The sequence below is a fragment of the Ambystoma mexicanum genome, chromosome 5q, assembly GCF_040938575.1.
Source record: "Ambystoma mexicanum isolate Mex_15411 chromosome 5q, UKY_AmexF1_1, whole genome shotgun sequence".
Classification (NCBI taxonomy): domain Eukaryota; kingdom Metazoa; phylum Chordata; class Amphibia; order Caudata; family Ambystomatidae; genus Ambystoma; species Ambystoma mexicanum.
This window is the reverse complement of record NC_090933.1, coordinates 1,093,435,741-1,093,457,544: the sequence shown is the minus strand read 5'-3', so window position 1 is coordinate 1,093,457,544 and position 21,804 is coordinate 1,093,435,741. Positions and strand designations below refer to the sequence as shown.

General features: G+C 46.0%; 1 protein-coding gene across 6 annotated transcripts in view; it reads left to right on the top strand.

Moving 5' to 3' along the window:
* Positions 1–21,804, top strand: part of WASHC5 (WASH complex subunit 5) — a 1,117,936-nt gene that overhangs the window by 592,552 nt on the left and 503,580 nt on the right. For all 6 annotated transcript variants that reach the window (XM_069621617.1, XM_069621614.1, XM_069621616.1 and 3 more), the window contains one exon: positions 5,561–5,671. In XM_069621617.1, coding sequence (XP_069477718.1) covers positions 5,561–5,671 — 111 coding nt within the window. The remainder of the gene's footprint in view (positions 1–5,560; positions 5,672–21,804) is intronic.

Genomic DNA, 21,804 nt, shown 5'->3' with positions numbered 1-21,804 from the left:
CAGCGACAAGTGAGGCCCTTTGCATCATTGCGCTGCGGTAACCACCATCCAAAACAGCTTACTTGCTTCAAGTCCAGTTCTGAGCAGGTTCTTGCATTGTTTTTTCTGCATTCTTCATCCAAGAGTCCTTGCACCAGCCAAAGAGACCAACCGGAGATCAGCTCGTACCTGCAACCCCTATAAATCCAGGTGAAGACCAAAAAAGCTGGGCTTAAGGTTACAGCTAGTCTGTTGAGCGACTCCTTCGACCTTAAATTAAATGCAAAAAATTTCAAAATGGGAACAGGGATCTATAATTCCTCTCCTCTTGCTGATATTCAATGGTCTGTCGCAAAACGTTGGACCGATGGTAAGCCACAAAGAAACCCGTCAAAAATAGTAAAGAAAATATGCAAAAGCATAAAAGAAGATCCAGGACATTGCACCTTATTTCAGGTGATTGTAGATGTATTTTAATATTTTTTCTCAAAAAAGTTGCCCTTATAGTATTACACGTGTTTCGGCCTCTGCAGGCCTTTTTCAAATTAGGGCTAATATGTTGAACTGATAGAAAGCATATACACCACAATGTATTACATCATACATATTCAAAGTGGAAGTAAATCAAGAAACATTGAATGAATTGCAAAAAAAAACATAATACGAAAGTATCAGTAAAATTGAATAGATAACGAATCAAAATATTCAATAATGAGTTCAAAAAAGAATAATTACACAAAGAAAGGTGGACAAGTGGGGAGGGGAGACATACAAACAAAGCGGGAGACAAAAGACAAATGTTATATTAGTCACAGTTATTGCCTATTTGCTGTGTGTAGTGAAATAACCACGGCTACTTCAAGCCAAAACTTACCCACACTGGGGCTCACTGACTTCTTATTCGCGAAAAATGAGTGCAGTGCAGTGACACATGGAAGTCTCTCAGATTTCCCAAAGGTTTAAATACCTTCTCTTGGATAAACTACTGTTTCAAAGAGCAGTGAAGTGAGATTGACTTTACTTGCACTTGGAACTTTCTAGACCCAGCACACACCAATAGGGTGCTGGAGGTGTTACTTAGTATCCCCTTTGTCAAGCTTCTCATGTAACATTTCTTTGTTCCCATTTCCTCGATGAATGGCTGGTGGCAGTGATTAACTTTTAACTACCATGGTGTTCCATTACCGCGCGCTGCGTTCGCATTTTTGTCAAAATGGACCCGGTCTTCTTTTTTTGCCATTTCTTTGTGGAAAGGTCCTTCTTGAGATTTACTCTGCGCGCCAGGTTTAGTCCCTTTTTTTATTTTGTCTTTGGCAGGATTCACGAGAGAAGTCCGCCTCTGGCTTCAGGGTGTCTGGCGGGGGCAGGAAGTGAGGGAGTTGCCCGAAACTACCTGTGCTTAGTCTCCTAGGAGACAGGAATGCACTCTTAGGTTATTGGCAGGTTGGCTTTCCGGCAAGGACAGCCGCCCTGCTGGGTGACTGACAGCTAGGCTGGAATGAATGGGAGAAACCCGTATAAAAGCTGAGGCTTTTTGGCTTGGAAGTCAGAGTCAACCACTGGACGAAGGAATTAGAAGAAGAACTTGAAGACACCTGCTGCAACTCCTGGACTGTTTGCCCGGTGAAGCCCTACTGTTGTGCTGAAACTCCAAATTCATATCAACAGAGAAGCCCCTGCAAGAACGACTTCTTCTTTTGAGTTGGTGGGACCAATCAACTCCAAAGTAAGCCACCTGCATATCCACTCTGAGCTGGTTGAAATTCCACTGCAGTTGCTGCTGGATCCGAATAGCCAGGGAGAGGAACACCAGATTGTGTGTTGCTTTTAAGCTGCTCAAGAGCTCCAGGAAGGTCCTCCAGACTCCCAGGAAGCAGGACTGACCGAGCCTGAGCCACCTCAACAGTGTGCTGGACCCCAGAAGCAAGGAAAGCCCATCTCCACAGCCAGGAACCGCAATGTTGCTATTTGCGCTAGATGCAAGGAGCTGAAACACTGAAGTACCACTTGTTTGAAGATTGCCGGTTGCGGTTGGTGACCCAGACATCCTCCCTCTTGTCCCCACGACTGAGGCCCAGGAACACCAGGATCTGCAGAGCTGCACACAAAGTGAAGTCATCTGCTGCCCTTTTTCTTCATCCTAAAGGTACTGTACAGTACAGCAAACTTGCCTCTTGTTGTGTAACTGCACTTGTTTCTCTGTTGGTGAGACCTGTTGTGGTTGCTCTATAGAGTTGCTGATAGATTCTTTACTTCACAGGCCTAAACAGCTTGTGGCCCTGCTTTGAATTCTTCTTTTCTACAAAGACTTCTAAAACATTGTGCAAGTCTTTTACTTAACTGCAAGAACTGCTTCGGCTCACCTAGACTTTTGCCTAATTGACTTTGTCCTAGCCTGGCTCCCTGAATGACTCTTCTTCCCTCTGACATTGTGTTTTGCCTTCCTTCCGGGAAGGGGTTAACTAACTTTGGATTGGGGTTACCAAAAGTACTTGCCTGCTTCAGAATATTTGTGTGATCTTTTTCTGTTCGTAATAACCTTTTTCTTTGCCAAACTCTTAAATCTGATTCTAAATGCAAACAGTGGTATATTAATGTCTACAGTGTCCTAGTTACTAAAGTCACCTGCGGGTGTAGGAAGTGTCTGTGTGCCATCCCAAAAGGGTACTTACTGATTTGATTTAGAAATATTAAGAGTGTTGATTGTGGATTGTATTTGTGTGTTACTATTATATTGCCCCCTTCTGAAGAAGGCTTACTCTAACTGACTGACAAATTAATAATTGTTTAATCAAGAAAGCTTCTGTGAGTTTATTTGAATACTTGTCACTGTTAATCTCTGTGTAACTCCCCTACAGCTCACATTAACCCCCCTTGAGATAAGCCTGGCTGCTCAACACGCTACCAACCTGTGTAGTACAGACTTATACCAAAGGTTGGGTTCCTATTGCCAGGTGGTTAGGGTTGTTGTAGTGCACCCAAAGGGTTCTGCATACAATCTTGCCTAACAGTGGGTGCAGGGTTACTCTTCTTATCATAAAAGCTATGCAAGAGCTGAAACTCCCAATAGCAGAACTAACCCCACACACCCCAGCCATGGTCCAATCAGGACCACAGGCGGGACCACTCATGCATAACACTCGGACACACTGAAACCAGTTTGTGGATTGGGACCAGACAGTCCCAGTCCGCATCCTGCTAGAGAAAACACACAGCCCTCATGTAGCCCTCCAAAAACTTCTGCTTTCCTGGGCACTGGAAGCCCATATAAGGATTTTCCTCGCATGACAGGCCAGGAAGAAGGCAAAAAAACAAGATGACCAAAGGAAAAGTGAAAGACCTTGTGGCATGGCCATGTTTCAGCACTAGCCACAGTTAGTAGCCAAACGCGGTAAGGCTAGAACAAAAAGCGTCACAAAATGGTGAAAAGTCACTGCTGCCACCAGCTTGTCCATTTAGCACAACTAGAGTAACCAAGACATCCTTTGAGTGTTAGTCGAGGGCAAAAGCAAAAGTGTACTCAATTGTACTGCATTTTAAGATGCATTGTACAATGATAGAAAAGTTACCACAACTGATGACAAGTTACTAAAAGTAGTAACTAAGTAACAAGACTAAGGGAAACAATGTTTCCCAGTACTGACAGCCTGAAGGACATTTTTTAGTTTCCCCATAACAGATGAGCAAAGGACAGTGTAGTGAAGTGCACTGTGAAAAGTACAGGTCATGATCAAAAATTAAATCAAAACGTTTGGGGGTCCATAAAAATGGAAGGAAGGGTGCAGTAAAGAGAAATCCTACCTAACACTTGACCAAAGCGGGACTGGCTCACGCCTCTATCAAGGTTCATATAACTGACATATCCAGGTACACCAGGTCCCCGGGCAGACCTTTGCTGTGGTCTCATAGACTTGTCAAGGAGTTCCTTCAAGGGCTCTTGGGACTTTCCCGCTGGTGAAGGCTCCTGCCCCGGCTTGGGAGCTCAATTTTGTGTTGACTAAGCTCATGGGAGCTCCCTTCGAATCTATGCATCAGGCTCAGCTCAAGTTTGTCTCGTGGAAGACTGCTTTCCTTGTGGCTATCACCTTGGCCAGGCGGGTTGGGGAGATTCAGGCCCTGTCTTGCAAGCTACCTTACTTGTCTTTCCATACTTCTAGGGTGGTACTGCGTACATACCCCACCTTTATGCCAAAGGTACTGTCAAAATTCCACCTCAACAAACCTTTGGTATTGCCCGTATTATTTCCGAATCCGTCGGCACCGGCAGAGGGCCTTGCATTAGTTGGAAATTGCTCGTGCCTTAATTCTTTGTGGCACGAGCAAAGGATTTTCGAAAGACTTCTTAGTTGTTCGTCAACTTTGGACCTGTAAATCAAGGGAGGGCCTTGTCAAAGGCTTTCCGTCTCCAGTTTGCTGTCTGGCTGCATTATACACTGTCATTGACTGCCGCTGCCATGCCTTCCAAGATCCCACTCCACCAGAGCCATCGCAGCTACAACAGCATTTCTCTCTGGTGTGCCCCTGCTCGACATCTGCAGGGCTGCTGCATGAAGGTCCACGCACACTGTCATGAGGGTCTACTGCGTCAACAGGGATTCCAGGGAGGAGTACTGAGTCGGCCAAATGGTGCTACCCAACATGCTTGTTTGAGGTGAGTCTGTTCCAGAAGTGATTTTTATTACTTCTGTTGAGCCTTGCCACCGCCTGTGGTTGTGTATATGTACTGATGTGTAATCGTTATTCATGAGCATGTGAATCCATGCCAGACCCCATGCTGGAGAAGGAACAAGTGGTTTACCTGTAACTATTGTTCTCCAGCATGGGTCTGGCATGGATTCACATGTGAACCCTCCCGAGTTCCCCTCTGTGGCTCTTCTTGGTTCATACTTCCACTTTGCGTGCTTACCAAATCTGAAGATGTCCACCAAGGGTGGAGGTTAGGGAGAGGACTGTCATTGGATGGGGGCAGTATGACCCAGAGCACAGTGGTTAATTAAGAGGAGAAATTCAGTTGTAAAGTGAATAGTGAAACCGTTTTTTCTTTTACTGAGGATTCCCAGCCTGACTGGTAATATTCATGAGCATGTGAATCCATGCAAGACCCATGTTGGAGAACAGTAGTTACAGGTAAGTAACTTATTCCTTTTGCTTCAGCTAAACATTTGTTTTCAGAGGCATGGGTAGTATGTCACCTTAATAAGACCCACCTCCTGGACATTTTGTGTAATGATTTTTACGCATGCATTTGTTTGCATTGTCTACTCTGAAATCTTTACATTTGACCAAGGAAAGTGTTCAGTACTTGTGTCTAAAGTAAATTCCTCATGTTCTTTTACGTAAATCTTTCTTCATACTGAGCAACTTGTAACAACATCATGTTAGAAGCATTAAACAATGTCTTGTCCAACAAATCGCCTATCAGTGTGTGCAGAATTAATACAATTGTCTGCAGTAAGAGTCAATGAATTACTAAATGTGTAACACGTTTCTGTTTGCATCATTTTGCAATCGTTGATTTTGTATAAAATTGAAAATGGCACTTGACTGTACAAGTTTAATTTATTTCAGATTTTCATTTCAGCTTGCCTCTGCACTAGACCTGCCCCTTCTTCGTATTAATCAGGCAAACAGCACTGACCTCCTCAGTGTTTCGCAATATTATTCTGGGGAGTTGGTTTCCTATGTCAGGAAAGTAAGTCACAGCATTTGGAGTATGCCATGTCATACATAATAAGCACTTTAGTTTACAAAAACATATCAATGTGTTATGGTTTAAAGACATATTTTTAAATGTTTTACATTGCCATTGATTGTGGCAGATGGAATGTAGCTTTACTTCTTTATCCATTTTGTTACATGAATTTAGTAGTGAGGTGCACCTGCAAGTGATGATCGATGTAATTTGTTTTAAGCTTTCATGAACGTGAGAGATTGAAAAAATTGAAACAGATTACCATGTTTGATGTCAAAAAGGAAAATGCTTATGTTGGGCTTAACATTGTATTATTTTGTGTTCTTTGGTATCGTAATGTATGTAGGAATCTGTCTACGAACCAAATCCACTCAACCCAAATTTACTACCTTGCCCCACTGAAAGTACTGTGAGGGCACCATTCACAGGTGTTAGGGAGATTTATCATTGTTATGCTTCATCCCTCTCCTAATGAGACCCCGAGCACTTTTGCTGGACTTCTGGACCTTTTTTTTTTCTCAATCCTGAATGAGTGGAGCCTTTTTCTTCCCATTCATTCTCATGGGCTCTGTCTTTTGGAACTCTATTCTTTGTATTGTACCTGTACTATGGAGTCTGTCTGCTCCATCGCACTAAAGGCATCTATGTTTTGACTACTGCAGCACACAGCTCGTTATGGGCAGTGTTTCTGGGGACCCTTAGGGGGCTCCTTTAAGATTCTGTTCAAGTAACTACAGTTTTTAAGGATAGAGATGCTTAGTACTTTATTATACCGCAGGCTATGTCCATAGCCTTGGTAATGCACAATAGGGCCACCGAAGTACCAACTTGGGGCCTTACTTCTTTTTTTGCCATGAGCAGAGTGGTTGTTCTTTTTTAGCCCTTCTACCATTCTGGGAAGGGGAGGTGTGTGTGTTTTTTGCCTTTGGCAGGAACCCGTAGGTATACCCGCCTAGGCTCCATACTGTCTTGGCAGGCAGGAAGTAGGGGGATGAGTTTTCCACCCCCTGTCCTTTGTCATAGTGCCTGAATAGGTCCAGCTACCACCGGGGGTCTGGCTGTCCTGTTTGGACAGCCAAACACCTCTTTTGAATGGATTGTGTCCTCATCTTTGGTAATCATGTCCAGCTTCGGATGCTCGGAAAACCTTTTCGGAAGAGGGAGCCCTGCGTTGATGGTGTCGAGTCGATGTCCCTCGAAGGCCTCCGTCGAGGGTGAGGTCATTGGGTGGTATAAGTAGCACGCATTGCGCCAGTAAGCCTCAGTTCCGTTTTTCCGGAAATGTGTTTGCTTCGGAGACTCAGTGCGCCGTGCTAGTTATTTTGATTACGCAGTTTTCAAAAAATCCTTGTTAAGATGTCTTCGTCCTCCACTCCGACGACTCCTCGCACCGTTTTAAGAAGTGTAAGGAGTGTGACCCGAAAATGTCAATCAGGGATCCACATCATTCTTGCCTGTGGTGCTTGGGGGGAAGGCCATTACACTGATTCCTGCTCAAAATGTCAGGCTACGACAGCAAAAGCCCTGTGAGAATGAAACGGAAAGTTACAGGTAGGAAAGTTGTCCAAGCATCGTAAGACCAAACCCGATCGTTCCACAACCGCTGAGTTGAGAGATCATTCTCCTCGAAGCAAGAGAGACAAACGATGAAGGTCCCATAGTGGCTCATGCCATTCTTCGTCCTCAGCGTAGCGATCGAGAAGGAGGCACCATCGGTCGCCCTCCTCTTAATCCTCGTCAGGCAAAACCCCTGAGAGAGTAAAGTGCCCCACCAAACAGTTGACACCAGCAGAGTGGGAAGCATTCTGTTAAGAAATGCTCAGAATATTTGAAAAGCAGGGTAAGCCTCTGACCGCCCCTTCCCATTGAAGCCGTCATAGAGCACCCTCGAGCCTGGGTGTTTGAAAGGATACTCATTGAGAGCCCTCGAGGACTCCAAAAGAATAAAAATCACTCGAGACATGACAAGCGTTCGAGATCGTCGAAGCCTGCAGAACCCAAAAAGCCAAAATCTTCGATGGGGTCCGTCGATTTCGTCGACATTATCCAAGACATCTGCGCCATTTACATTGATGCCATCGACACCACTGTCGATGTCCATGCCATAACCAGTCGTTTCAGCTCAGCCTCCAGGTCATGAGGAAACTCATAGGAAGGCTAAATCAAAACCTTCTTCGAAACCTACAACACCTGTGAGTGCTCCTGAGAAGTCTTTCTCTCCTTTACCAAGGAAATAGTATTTCAAATCCCTTTCTTCCATCTTTGAAGAGGAAGAAAGGTTGGATGGGGAGGATGTCCCTTTTGGGCTTTAATTTGGAACCCCAAACGTGCCAGAGTGCCTCGTATCGGAAGAGAGCAAAATGGAGGATCTTTGTGATACTCTGCACAATGCCAGTGGCATTGATACCTCTCCTGAATTGGAGTTTGGTAGGCCAGAACCTGGAGAAGCACGTCGACTCTTTATACCGTCACCTAATGTCTAAGGTGTTGGAATGCCTAGGTTGGGCTAGACCTCCAGTACAATTTGTTCAAGATTACCTAACTGATATTCTGGACCAAGGTCGACCTACAGATCCGATTCTACCTTTTCATGTGGCTCTACAAAATAGGGTGGCCACTAATTGGGAGAACCCGGACACCAATCCTGTGGTGGACAAATCTCTCAAGAAAATACCGCCCTTCCAGTAGTGATCCCAGCTACCTGTCCAAGCACCCCACTCCGGAGAGTCTGGTGGTCCAGGCAGCCACGCCTACATCAAACAAGGCAGCATACCCTACCATCCGTCCTGATGGGGACAAGCGCGTGTATGGATGGGCACGGAAGGTATTTTCTGCTGGAAGTATGGCCCTGAAGTCGGCCAACTCCACATGTGCCTTGGCAAAATTTACGTACACTATGGGAGTGAATATCCATGGCGGCGGAGCACATTCCAAAAGGGGAGGAAAGGGATAGTTTCCTAGCTATTGTTAAAGATGGCAAGGAAGCCATGCGCAAGTTCCTTCAGTCTGGATTGGACACTGTGGACAGCATCAGCAGGTCCATGGCTACAAGCACCATAATGCACAGATTTGCATGGTTGTGGAAGTCGGGTTTTGCACCGAATGTGCAAGCTCGTCTTCTCAACATGCCATCTGACGGGTCTAGGCTTTTTGGCAGCAGGGCTGACGAGAGCCTTGAGAGGTTGCAGACCTCAAAGGCGGTTACCAAATCTTTAGGAGCTGCTGTTGGACAACCTCAGCCTTTTCATCCGACGAGACAGCCATGGAGGGGGCGATCCTATCGCTGCTACTCCTCATTTGGAAAGGCCCGAGGAATGGCCAGTCAAAGACTCCAACGAAAAGTCCCTTGTGGTGGACGAGATAAAGGTGCAAAGCCAGCTCCAGCTGCAGCTACCTTGCCATCAGCAGCTGCAACAACCACTCCAAAACCACTGTGAGAGCTTGCGCCACGAGTCACCGGTGTGGGGCAGACTATCTTAGCATCTCGAAGAATGGAAAGCCATTACTTCAGATGCTTGGTCTCTGGAGACAAATGTCCAAGGTTACTGACTCCCATTCATAACGCAGCCTCACACTAATCCACCAGGGAAACACTCTTTGAGGATTCCAGATCTGCTCCTTGTGCAGGAAATATTAACCCTGCTAGAGAAAGGTGCAATAGGGCCGGTACCTGTAGCAGAGAGGAACAAGGGTTGGTATTCCCCTTACTTTTTGATCCCCAAGAAAGACGGAGGAATGAGACCCATCTTGGATTTGAGGTACTTGAACAAGTTCCTCAGGAAGGACAAATTCAAGATGATCACACTTTCTCAGATCCTTCAGGCCCTCCAGTTACAGGATTGGTTGGCGTCATTGGACCTTCAGGTTGCTTATTTTCATGTGCCGAGTCCTGCCATTTGGGTTAACCTCTGCCTGAGGGTCTTCACCAAACTGATGGCGGTAGTGGCAGTGAATCTCAGGAGAGGGGGATTCATGTCTACCCCTATCTGGACAATTGGCCGATCAGGGCGCGTTCTCCCGAACAAGCCCTGGATCATCTGTCACCTGCCACTCCTTTCACAGACTGGGCTTTCCCTCAATTTCAAGAAGTCACAGATGACACCTTCCCAGCAGCTCCAGTACACCAGAGCTGTACTAGACACATCCTTGGGAAAGAGCTCGCCACCCAAGGCGAGGGCTCAAGACATTCTTCAGATGGTTACCAGATTTCAAACAGCCCAGATTCCTCCGGCCTTTGATTTCTTGATGTTGCTCGGCCTTATGCCATCCTGCATTTTTCTGGTGCCAGAGGCCCGCCTGAGAATGAGATCCCTTCAATGGGCTCTAAGAACACAATGGTCCCAATTCTCAGGAAAGATGTCGGACTGACTTCAGGGTCTCACAGGATCTTTTGTGGTGGACCTGTGAGGACAATGTTCTGAAGAGCGAACACTTTTGGCAACCATGGCCGGAGATTACAGTAGTGACGGGACACCTCACTCACGGGGTGGGGAGCCCATGCCAACGGTCTGATGGTCTTGGTCTCCATCGGTGTCCAAACTACACATCAACCTTTTTGAGCTGAGGGAAATCAGACTAGCGTTGAAGGCATCCCTGCCTTCTGTACGGGGAAAGAATGTCCTGAATGACGGACAACACAGAGGCCATTCATTACCTCAACAAAAGAGGAGGCGTATGGTCACTACAACTGTGCAGAGAGGCAATGTAGCTCTGGTACTGGGCAATTCGAGAAGGAATCTCTATCGGCAGTTCACCTAGCCGGGGAGAAGAACACAACGGCAGACGCTCTGAGCAGGCAGAGCAGTCTCCCACGAGTGGGAACTTGCTCAGGAAGTTCTTCAAGAGATCTTTGCCCTTTGGGTAACCCCTCAAGTAGACCTATTTTCGACCAGAATCAACCGGAAGTGCGAAAGGTATTGCTCAAGGGAATTTCCTCAGAGGAGCTCTAGGAGACGCGTTTGTGGTGCATTGGGAGTTTCCATTGCTATACACGTTTCCACCGATCCCCGTCATTCCTCAAGTAATCAGGAGGTTGAGACTGTTCAGAAGCCACATGATCTTAATTTCCCCAGATTGGGCCAGGAGAACATGGTACCCGGACCTTCTGGATATGTCCATCTGTTCTCCAATACGTCTTCTACAAAGAGAGAATCTTCTCTCGCAAAGGGAGGGACAGGTTCTCCATCCAGAGGGCAACACTCTCAACCTTCATGCGTGGATTCTGAAAGGTTGAGATATAAGGATTGGGACCTCCCGGATGACGTGATTGGGGTGTTCCTTTCGGCAAGAAGGCCAGCAACAAAATCTCTGTACCGTTGCCGCTGGAATACATTTTGCGACTGGTGCAGGGAAAAGAATGTTGATCCTTTTCTATGTTCAACTCCAGATGTGTTATCCTTCCTCCTGTCATTAGCACACAAAGGTCTTAATATTGGGACCATTAAAGGTTACCCGGCAGCGCTTTCCATATTCAATTGCTCTTCGGAAGAATGCTCAAACTTCAAAATTCCCTTGATGATTCAATTTCTAAAAGGGCTCCCGCCTTCTACTTTTCAGGTTCCATTTTGGGACCTTAAACTGGTTCTCAAATTTATAATGTGTGCCCCATTTGAACGTTTGCACACATGTCCATTGAGGTTATTAACCTTTAAAACCATATTGTTGGTTGCATTAACATCTGCCTGTAGAGGGAGTGAGTTGCAGGCACTCTCTTCCTGGCCACCCTATCCCGTATTACACCAGGACAGGGTTGTGTTGGGGGTATAACCCTCCTTCCTGCCTAAAGTTTTATCGGATTTTCATTTAAATCAAAAAATTGTTCTGCCGGCGGTTTATCCCCCGCCGCATCACAGAGGAGGAAAGGCTCCATAGATTCTACCCTAGAAGAGCTCTAAGCTTTTATATTTCTAGGTTCTCCAAATTGAGAGTAGACGACCAACTATTATTGGATATACTGGACGAAAATTAGGACCAGCTGTTTCTAAACAGACTCTGTCAAGGTGGATCATCCTTGGTGTTTCAGAATGTTAGATTGGCGGGCAAGGACCCACCAGAGGGTTTGCGGGCTCATTCTACCGGGGGCGTAGCCTCTTCCGCAGCCCTGAAAAGGGGAGTACCCATTAGATCCATTTGTGATGCTGCAACATGGTCATCGTTGCATACGTTCACCAAGCATTATTGTGTGGATGCTTCCCACACTCAGGACGTCGCTTTTGGTAAAGCAGTGCTTTATTCTGCTGTTAGGCAAGATTGTATGCAGTACCCTTTGGGTGCACTACAATAACCTTGACCTCCTGGCAATAGGGACCCAACCTTTGGTATAAGTCTGAACTACACAGGTTGGTAGTGTGGTCGAGCAGCCAGGCTTATCTCAAGAGGGGTCAATGTGAGCAGTAATGTTGGGACAGATCTTCACAAATACGGTTATCCAAATAAACACTGACACTCGAGGTTTCTTGATGAAACAATTAAGTTATTTCACAGTCAGTTAAATAAGCCTTCTTCAAAAAGGGAGCAAAACACAACACTTAAATATACTTCAAAACAAACTCTTAGTTTCTCGAAATCAAATGACACCCATTGGGGATGGCACACAGACACTTCCTACACCCTCGGGTGACTTAAATAGCTAGAAATCTGTGGATATTGATTTATCATGGGTACATTTAGAGCAATACTGAGTTAGGTGTGAAAGATAGAATGGAGGAATAAAAGAAAGGTTAACAAATAATTCATAAACAGGCAAGTACTGTTAAACATCTTCCAAAGCACAAAGTCAGAGGTAAAGAGGAATCTTGCAGGGAGCCAGGACAGCCAATTTTAATTGCACAATGTCAAGGGGAGCTGAGGATCTTCTTTGCAGGCAGGTAAAAAGTATTGCACAATGTTTTTAGAAATGTTGGAAGAAAAATGGAACACTTGAAGGGCCACAAGCTGGGAGGCTTGTGAGCGGCAAAGCTTTAGCAACTCTGCAAGGTAACCAAGACCGGTCTCAACTGAGAGCAAGTAATGCTACACAACAAGTAAGTTCTCTTAGACTCTACCTCCGGTTAGAAGAAATGGTTCCAGCTGGCTTCTGTTCCTGTGCAGCTCTGCAGATCCTGTTCCTGATCCTCAGTCGTGGGGCCAAGAGGGAGGCCATCTGGGGACTCCTGCTCTGCAATGGGAAGTTCAGCGTCAGCAATGGCCAAACTTCGATTCAGTGGTTCTTCAGTGTTTCAGCTCCTTGCATCTGACAGCAAATAGCAACACTGCGGTTCTCGGATACCACTTCAGACTTTCCTCTCATCTGGGGATCAGCACTCTGTTGAGGTGGCTCAGGCTTGGTTAGTCCTTCCCAGAGGGAAAAACGCAGCCAGCCAGAGCTCCACACTGAGCTTGGGTGGGGGGGGGGTGGTCGACCCACATTAGAGCAGGGTGCCCAAGGCCAGGGACATCACCATCAACCATACTGAAGGTCTGGCTGGGATGCATTACAGAATGTACCTCCGGGAAGGGAGGGGGACCCTGCCGGGGCTCTCTGGGACTGCCGCTGCCCTTGGGGATGGTCAACCCACATGGAGATAGGTGCCCAAGGCCAGCTACGTGATCCCCCAACCTTCCTGGTATTCTGGCTGGCCTGCGTTACAGCCTCTCCATCCGGGAAAGGACGGGGAATAGTACGGGCATCCCTGGAACCACTGCAGGGCTTGGGGACGTTCAACCCACATGGGAGTTAGCCGCCCAAGGCCAGGGATATGACCCCCTACTACTCTGGATCTCTGGCTGGGCTACGTTACAGCTTCTCCCCTCTGGGAAAGGACAGGGACCCTACCAAGGCTTCCTGGGACTGCCGCTGCACTTGGGGATGGTCAACCCACATGGTAAACGGATGTGCAAGGCCGGGGACATCACCTCCAACCGTCCTGAAGTCTTACTGGCCTGTGTTACAGCTTTTCCCCACCAGGGAGGCCCGGCAGTGTACCAATAATTCCACAAAGGGAAAAGCTGTAATGCAGCTGTTATGTGGGCATGACCCAGGCAGGAGATGAGAGGACTTAATAGGCTTTGTTTACTAAGAGCAATGCATACGACCCCCAGCCAGGAAAGCGGCCAACCTCCACCAGTAGAATGTCCAAAATTCTAAACCAATACATTCTACCACTGACCCTTGTGATGTATATGCATGACAACAGTAACCATAATAACAATACTAGCAACCTATGAACAGTAATGTAATAAACTATAACTAATCTTCATTGTCAGTAATACATACTAGTAACCACTCTAACACCTCCCTTCCTTAGCATACAGCAAGCAGACCTCACACACCTCAATTCATTCTGAGCACAGACACTTTCTCTTTGTTCCAGACGCCTCCACCTCTAACCAACACGGAAGAACCAAAATCCTTCACAACCTGCTTGAGTTCTGAAAACACAGAGGAGCCCTTCCGCACCTTGGTGATCAAGCTTCACTTTTATCCACTCCCCCTCCTTCACATTGAAATCCCTGCAACAATTCCTCTCGTCATAGCGCATTTTAGCCTAGACCCCACACAAGAATATCTTCTCTTTCAAACTCTCCAGATCCTCACCCACACACTTCGATTTGCTCATCCAACCTGGACACAAATGCAAATTAGGTCTCCTCCCACGCAAGACTTCAAATGGGGACACACCCGTGACACTGTGAGGTGTCAACCTGTACTGGAAAGTTCTTTCCATCACCGTTCTCATCCAGTCACCCCCAGTGGCAACAGTGATTCTAATGGCCTCCATGAGAGTCCTGTAGAACCGCTCTACGCACCCATTGCTCTGAGGGTTGTACAGCGAGGTGGTGACTCGTTCACACCATACTTGCACAAAATAATCCCTGAATTCCTTAGAGACTGAGAGCCATTATCAGGTAAACCTCTTTTGGGGAACCCTTCCCTCCAAAACAATTGCTCTAGAAACCTAATCATGCTGCCACTGGAGATGTCTTTTAGCACACATACTTCGGGCCATTTCGGTAATAAATAAATTACTACTAACAAATAATTATCTTTTCCTCCTCTGATGTTAAACGGGCCCAAAACATGCACACTTCTGCACCCCGAGTCCCTTATCACCCTCCACACACTCAGTACATCCCGTCACATGCTCCTCAATATATTTATCCACTCCAGGCCACCATAATTCGGCTCCCCCTAAACCCTTGTTCTGGCTACACCCAAATGTCAAACATGAGCCAACTCTACAACTGATCTCCTCATGTTACATGGCACCACCAACTGGTGTCCCCTATGCAGGTAATTCTCCTGAACCCACAATTCATCCCTTACTCTAGCATAGCCTTCTGTGGCTCCATTATACCTCCTGATGTCACGTCTAATGACCATTGCCAAAACTCTGATATACTGCATCTTCTAAACATGGTACATCCCAATCATCCTTCCTCAGAGTGGTGTGACCCTGAACAATTTCCCCCAACTCATCTGGTTCTTGCGGCAGTTGTTCAGTAGTCGGTGGGTCCCTCTCCACAGATCTGGACAAAGCGTCAGCCACCACATTACTCTCACCTCGAACATGAACCATGGACAACTGTAGTCCCTGCAACGCACTCACCCACTTTGTGATGAGTCGATAAACTCCTTCTAAACCACCTCTAGTTAAAATACCAACCAATGGTTTATGGTCCGTACAAATGGTGAATTCTCTTCCCCAAAGGTACCTTTTTTAAATTTCTCAATGCCGCACACACAAGCCAGGGCCTCCTTCTCAACAACAGAATACCTGCTTTCTGGACCCTTCAAAGATCTGGACGCAAATGCCACAGTATGCAGTCCTACATGATCCTCCTGCATCAACACCGCCCCAATGCCATAATCACTGGCATCCACAAACAACAAAGTATATTTACTTTCCTCAAATCTTCAAGTGCATATTTGTTTTTTCCTGCATTTCCATTTTCTTTATTTCAACTACTAAAGAATATTTCATATATTCACAGAAACCTGCTTCAAAGAATTTTGAACCAAGGACTTGTAGGTGGCTCTATTACCCCAAGATCAAGCATCTTGTTGACCTCTTCCTTTATGCGGGTTCTTACATGGTCTGACATTCTGTAACCTCTGCTTTTAACAGGTAAACAATCACCAGCGAGAATCTCATCCTGGCCCCAAGGGGTAAAGCCTGGTGATAGTGAAAACAGAGGGGCAAACTGATTTAACAGAGCTTTGCACTCCTCCTGTTACAATGGCCCTTTTTATCTCCTCAAACTCTCCTTTGCATTTATCATCCCACTTAAAGACCACACCCTTGCGAGTGAGAATGCTCAAATTCCTCGTCTTGTCTGAAAGCCCCTTGATGAACTTCCCGTAAAATTCCACTAGACCCAGAAATGAAAGCACATCCCCTTGCAATTGGGCGCGTCCATTCTTTTTATCGCATCTATGGCATCTTCCGTGGGTTTAACACCCTCCCCTGAAATTTCATGGCCTAAATAGACCACTCTGTCAGCCTTAAATGTGTATTTCTCCATTGATAGTTAATCCAGCTTCCCTCAGAATAATCATCACCCTCTTTAGTCGTTCGTGCTCCACTTCATTATTTCCACACACCAGCAAATCTTGGTAGCACATGAACCCACTCTCACCTCCAAGTAACTTCTACATAATCAGATCAGTATCAGATCAGAAGAGAGTAACTCCTTCCATCTTCCCATCTAAAGGTTGTCTCCTGAGGAGGTCAGGTAGAGGCTCACTCTCCTCCTGCTCCTGATCAGAGGCTAGAAGCAAAGCTCCCAGGTCTGGTCTAGAGACATAGGCCTTTAGGCGGTTGGTGTGAAAGACCCTGGGGGCCTCCTTAGGATTGCCGAAGTCCACCAAATAATTAACCTCTCCAAGTTTTCCCACAGCCTTGAAGGGTCCAATCCATTTGTCCTGTAAGGCACGCTGCCTGGTCTAGAGTAAACGCTACCATGTTGGCCTTCTGGTCATGCCAATGCTTCACCAGGGCCTAACCTGCTTTCAAGTTATCTAAAGCATCTGTCATCGTGTGTCATTCTTCTTCGGAGACCTAACACATAGTCAGTGACTCTCACTGGCTTGTGGGAAGGAGTACTCTCCAACCCCTCCTTGATTAGGGCCAATGGACCTCTAACCAGTTGACCATAGAGCAGCTCAAAGGGACTGAATCCAACCCCTTCCTGAGGGACTTCTCTATAAGCAAAGAGCAGGCATTGCAGTAGAAGGTCCCACTTTCTTCTAAGCGGTTCTTCTAAAGCACCTATCATGCTCTTCATCTTCATAGTTCTATTAAACCTATCTATCAACCCATTGGTCTGGGAATGGTAGGCTGTTGAGAACTTGTAGTTCACTCCAGTTTTTCCACATGGCCTACATGTAGTGGGACATAAAGTTTGATCCCCTGTCAGAGATAACCTCCTTATGAAAACCTACTCTGGTAAAAAAAAAATACCAAGTCCTCGTAGGTATTGCTTCAGAATACCTGGTTGCATGGTCTACCACAACCAATATAAATCGATTGCCTGAAGATTTGGGAGGGTCTAAGGGACCAACAATGTCAATTCATACCTTCTCAAAAGGGACTCCAACCACAGGGAGGGGCACCAAAGGTGCCATGTTCTTGGCTCCACTCTTGCCAGATGTCTGACAAGTGTGACAGCTTCTACTGAATTTATCTACATCAGACCCCATTTTAGGCCAGTAAAAATAAAGAGAAATTCTTTCCTTGGTCTTCATGACCAGCCAAAGGAATCTCATGGGCTAACTTTAGAAACTGAGGTCTCGCCTCTTGGGGCACTACAAGTCTTCTGTAGTCTCCTGGGGTAGACTCAATAGGTTAACTGTAGAGGAGGCCATCCTCCCAGTATAACCTGTGCTTCCCTGGCTCTTGCCCTTCCAGAGTAGGAAACTCTCTTTGACCTCTGCTGAAGTCGGCCACAACCTGCCAGTAAAGACTGCTGCTCAGGATGGTTTTTAGGAACCAGATCTCCAACAGGGGGAAGGTCTTCTTTCAGCTCTGTGTCATCAGTAGCTGACTCAACCTCTTATGGTTGGATCTCACACTCGGCCTCAGCTGGTGGAGTAGTCACTGGTGTGACCTTGGACTGTCCTCTCGGGGATGTCCTGGTTTGATGCACAGGAGTACTATCTTTCATGTTTCCTGAGACCTTGGGTTTCCCCTTTGTCTCCTTCTTCCTGGAAATAGAAGTTGGTTCTTCCTGTGGTCTGGGTGTTATAGGTTCTTCTGTAACAACTTACTGAGAGACATTTAAAGGGAGCTCTCTGGCCTTCCTAGTCTGCTCCTGCTTCCTTTTAATGGGAGGGCTGTGGGTGCTTAATACAACTCCAAGAGTTTTTAAGTCATTCCCCAGCAGGACTCTCCCAGGCACCTCACTACTGACCGGTATTCTTATAGTCATATTGTTGCACTGGATGAGAGCGGGTAGCCAGCTGGATAGGGCCTCCAGCCAGCTTAGTGGGACCGTTGGGGGCCTTAGCAACAGCCTACGGTTTGAAAAAGGTTTAATCAACCACTGTGATGCTGGCCCCAGTGTCTCTAATGGCAGGGTTCTCCTGACCATTTACAAGTACACTGTCCTTGTAGTATTCTTTTGTGTTATCCTGTATAGTTATACATATCTACATTCTGCTGTTGCAGTGGGTCTTCAGCCAATAGTTGATTAAGGCTAAAGAGGCAGTGTGGACCCCTGAAGGTTTACCCTTGCATTTGGGATCCCCTTTCACATGGTCAGTTGACACAGAAGCATAACATTATCCAAATGTTACGACAAATGGGGGCTTCTGCTGACCTCCCTCGGGTTTGGCACCAGAGGTTTCACTAGACTGACCTGGTTTCCCATGTGGCTTACCCTTCTTATGTTTGTGGCCCTCTTTTGGATGGGAGGTTTTATCATTCTCTTTGTCATCTTTCTTGTGCTGCTTCCCCTCATCCCTTTTACGAGTGGCCCCAGAGTCCTTGTGAGTAGCCCTCCTGGCAAACCACAAGTCAACAGCTTTTGATAGCTTTTTGGGATCAATCTCTTTAGAGTCAGCCAAGTGCTGTCTCAGCTCAGGAGAGCAGGCATCAAAAATAGATTCTAACAAAAATAGATTTCCCATTCCTTAACCCAACCATATACGTTTTTCAAAGATTCACACACCCAGGTAGCCAAAGGGGTTACCATCAGTCTTTCTGAGGGTCCTAAACCTCTTAAGATACTGGGAAGGATTTTTCCAAAATCTAGCTATTAAAGCTAGCTTCACATTTTCATATCCAATCTTTCAAGTTCCCCTACCTCATAACATCAGTTGCAACCTCGGGGAGTCTAGACAGAAGACAAGGAATCATCTGATTCCCTGTGAAACCCTGAATCCCATAGTTATATTCAAAAGCACCCAACCAATCCAAAATATCAAGTTTCACATCATACATACTCACTGCTTCTTTAGGCATGCGAGGTCTCTTTGGACTGGAAGACCTAGAAGACTCTTGGACAGAAACATATTCGAGAGACAATTTCTTCATTTCAAGAGCATGTTGTAATTCCATTTCCCTTAGTTTGATGTTCTGATGTTTGTTTTCAGCTTGGACTTGTAATCTTTTGAACTCTAATTCAAGTCTCATTTCTTCACGAGGCACATATTCTGGACTCAGTACTGGACCTGGTAGTGTCTGTGGCTAAATGTTGAGGCGTAAGGGCCTGTTGAGGTAAAGAGGGGCTCTCTTCCTGAGACTCCTCTAACTCTTCTGACTCGTCAACAATATTAGACTGTGAATCATCATAATTTTCCATATTTCCTGGGATGGTAGGTGTGGCAGGCTTACTACCCAGATTTTGATTATTCAACAATCTTGCAATTAGTTCATTTTTGTTTCCTTTAACAGGGAGAGACCTGACTTTATAAATTTCTTTCAGTTGCTCGCTCTACTGTTAAAAATGATCAGGGCTTCTTGTCTGAAGTTATCCATATCTGACATGTTACAACTGCTTTTCTAGTGGTAAGCCTTGTGAAAGTTTTTAGTTGAACAAAGGTAAAGCAAACTCTCATTCGAACAACTCTACAATATATCCTCACCGCCTTCCACCCGTGTTAGGCAATGTTTGAATGCAGTACCCTCTGTAACACTACAAACAACTATGACTACAGGTATAGGCAACCCAACCTTTGGTATAAGCTTGTACTACACAGTTTTGGTAGCATGTTGAGCAGCCATGCTTCTCTCAAGAGGGGAAATGTGAGCAGTATTGGAGTTGCACAAAGATTCACAGTTACAGGTATTCAAATAAACTCTTACACTCGAGGTTTCTTGCATAAACAATTATTAATTTAGTTATCAGTCTGTTATAAAGCCTTCTTTAGAAGGGAGCAATATAATGGTAACACACAAATACACTTCAATACTGAACACTGAGTTTCTGAATCAGAAAATACCCTTTTGGGATGGCCCACAGACACAACCTACATCCACAGGTGACTTCAATAACTAGGGTGCTGGGGACATTAATATCTTACTGTTGCCATTCAGAATACTCTTAAAAGTTGGTAAAAGGCTAAGGCTTCACAAAGAGAACAAGGCAAAACACGTTTAGATCCTCTTAGAAGAGTCATACAATTCAATAGGCTAAGCCAAAGTCAACGGGCGAAAGTCTTGGTTAGGATGAAGCACTAGCTGTCACTCACCCAGCAGGGTGGCTGTCCTTTGCGGACTGTCAGCCAGCCAATCACCACAGAGTGCATTTGGGTCTCCTAGGAGACTAAGCACAGGGAGTTTCGGGCAGCTCGCTCACTTCCTGCCTACCCCAGACACTCTGGAGCCAGAGGCGGGTTTCACTCCTGAAGCCTGCCAAGGGCGAAATTAACAAAGAGACAAAACCTGGTTTGGCGCGCAAAGAAAATCTCTAGAAGGACCTTTCCACAAAGAACTGGTGAAAAAAGAAGACCGGGGTCATTTTGTCAAACATGGCTCAGCGCCATTTTGAAAAAGATGGCTCCCGCTGTTGCTTTACCGGAGCCACAAACGCAGCCCGCAGTAAATGCAAACCATGGTAGTCCAAACGAAACCACTGCCACCAGCCATTCAGTGAGGAAAGGGTAACCTAAACATTTTACATGAGGATCTAGACACAGGGGGTACTAAGTAACCCCTCCAGCACTCTATTGTAAGATGGTGTGTGCTGGGTCTAGAAAGTTACAATGGTAAGTAAAGTCAATTTCACTTTACTGCTCTGGGAAACAATAGTTTATCCCAGAGAAGGTATTTAATCCTTGTGTCAATGAGTCCCCCCCTCTTCTCTTCTCACCTGAGTTCGATCTTTGCTGGATTTCTTGATCAATGCCTTCTTGCGGACGGATCGAGTCTTGAATAAGGCTGCACTAGTCTCTTCCGACTCCAGCGTGCATTCAAAGTTCCGGGATGCAAGGATCCAGGAATCTGGGAAATTTACAGAGTGTGCTACTAGCACACGAGTCCAGGAATCAAGAAAGGAAGGAAGGAAAGGGACTAGGAATGGGGTTGGCTGGAAGAAGCAATTAAAACAATACCGCAAGCTACGGAGCACACGTCCGGTTGCTACTTCGCAATAGCATTGAGACGCGCGGAGCCGCGGGAGGCATGGTCTATAAATAGAACACGCTACGTCCAAGGTGTAGAGCGAGGAAGGTGTTTCACAGTGGACGGCCATGTTGGAAGTACAAGGGAGTGTAAGCCCCGTTGAGACAAGGACCAGGAAGTCCAAAAGGGGCGTGTTCTGTAGTTCATGACACCTTGGGGAACTCTGAAAGACTTCCCTGTGCCACTGCACTGAAGGTGCTGTGTGACACAATGTAAAAGATGATGTCTATGGAGTGTGTCAGACTCCATAACCAAAAGAAACACAGAGGTAAAATTCACATTAAAATACATGAGCGTGGGAAAAAGGGTCACTCTCTCTCCAGGTTAAAAAAAATCAAGTCCTCAAAATCCAGCAAATGTGTTGGGGGTCTCTAAGGTGGAGGGAATTAGCACATTTCTGAGAATTCTCCCTAACACCCACATCGATCGGTAAGATGGATTCCATCTCTCTAGAAAATGTTGGCAATGTCAAAGATGTCATGCCAATATCTCGTAAAAAAGCATGCACAGCCTTATTGACATTGCATCTTG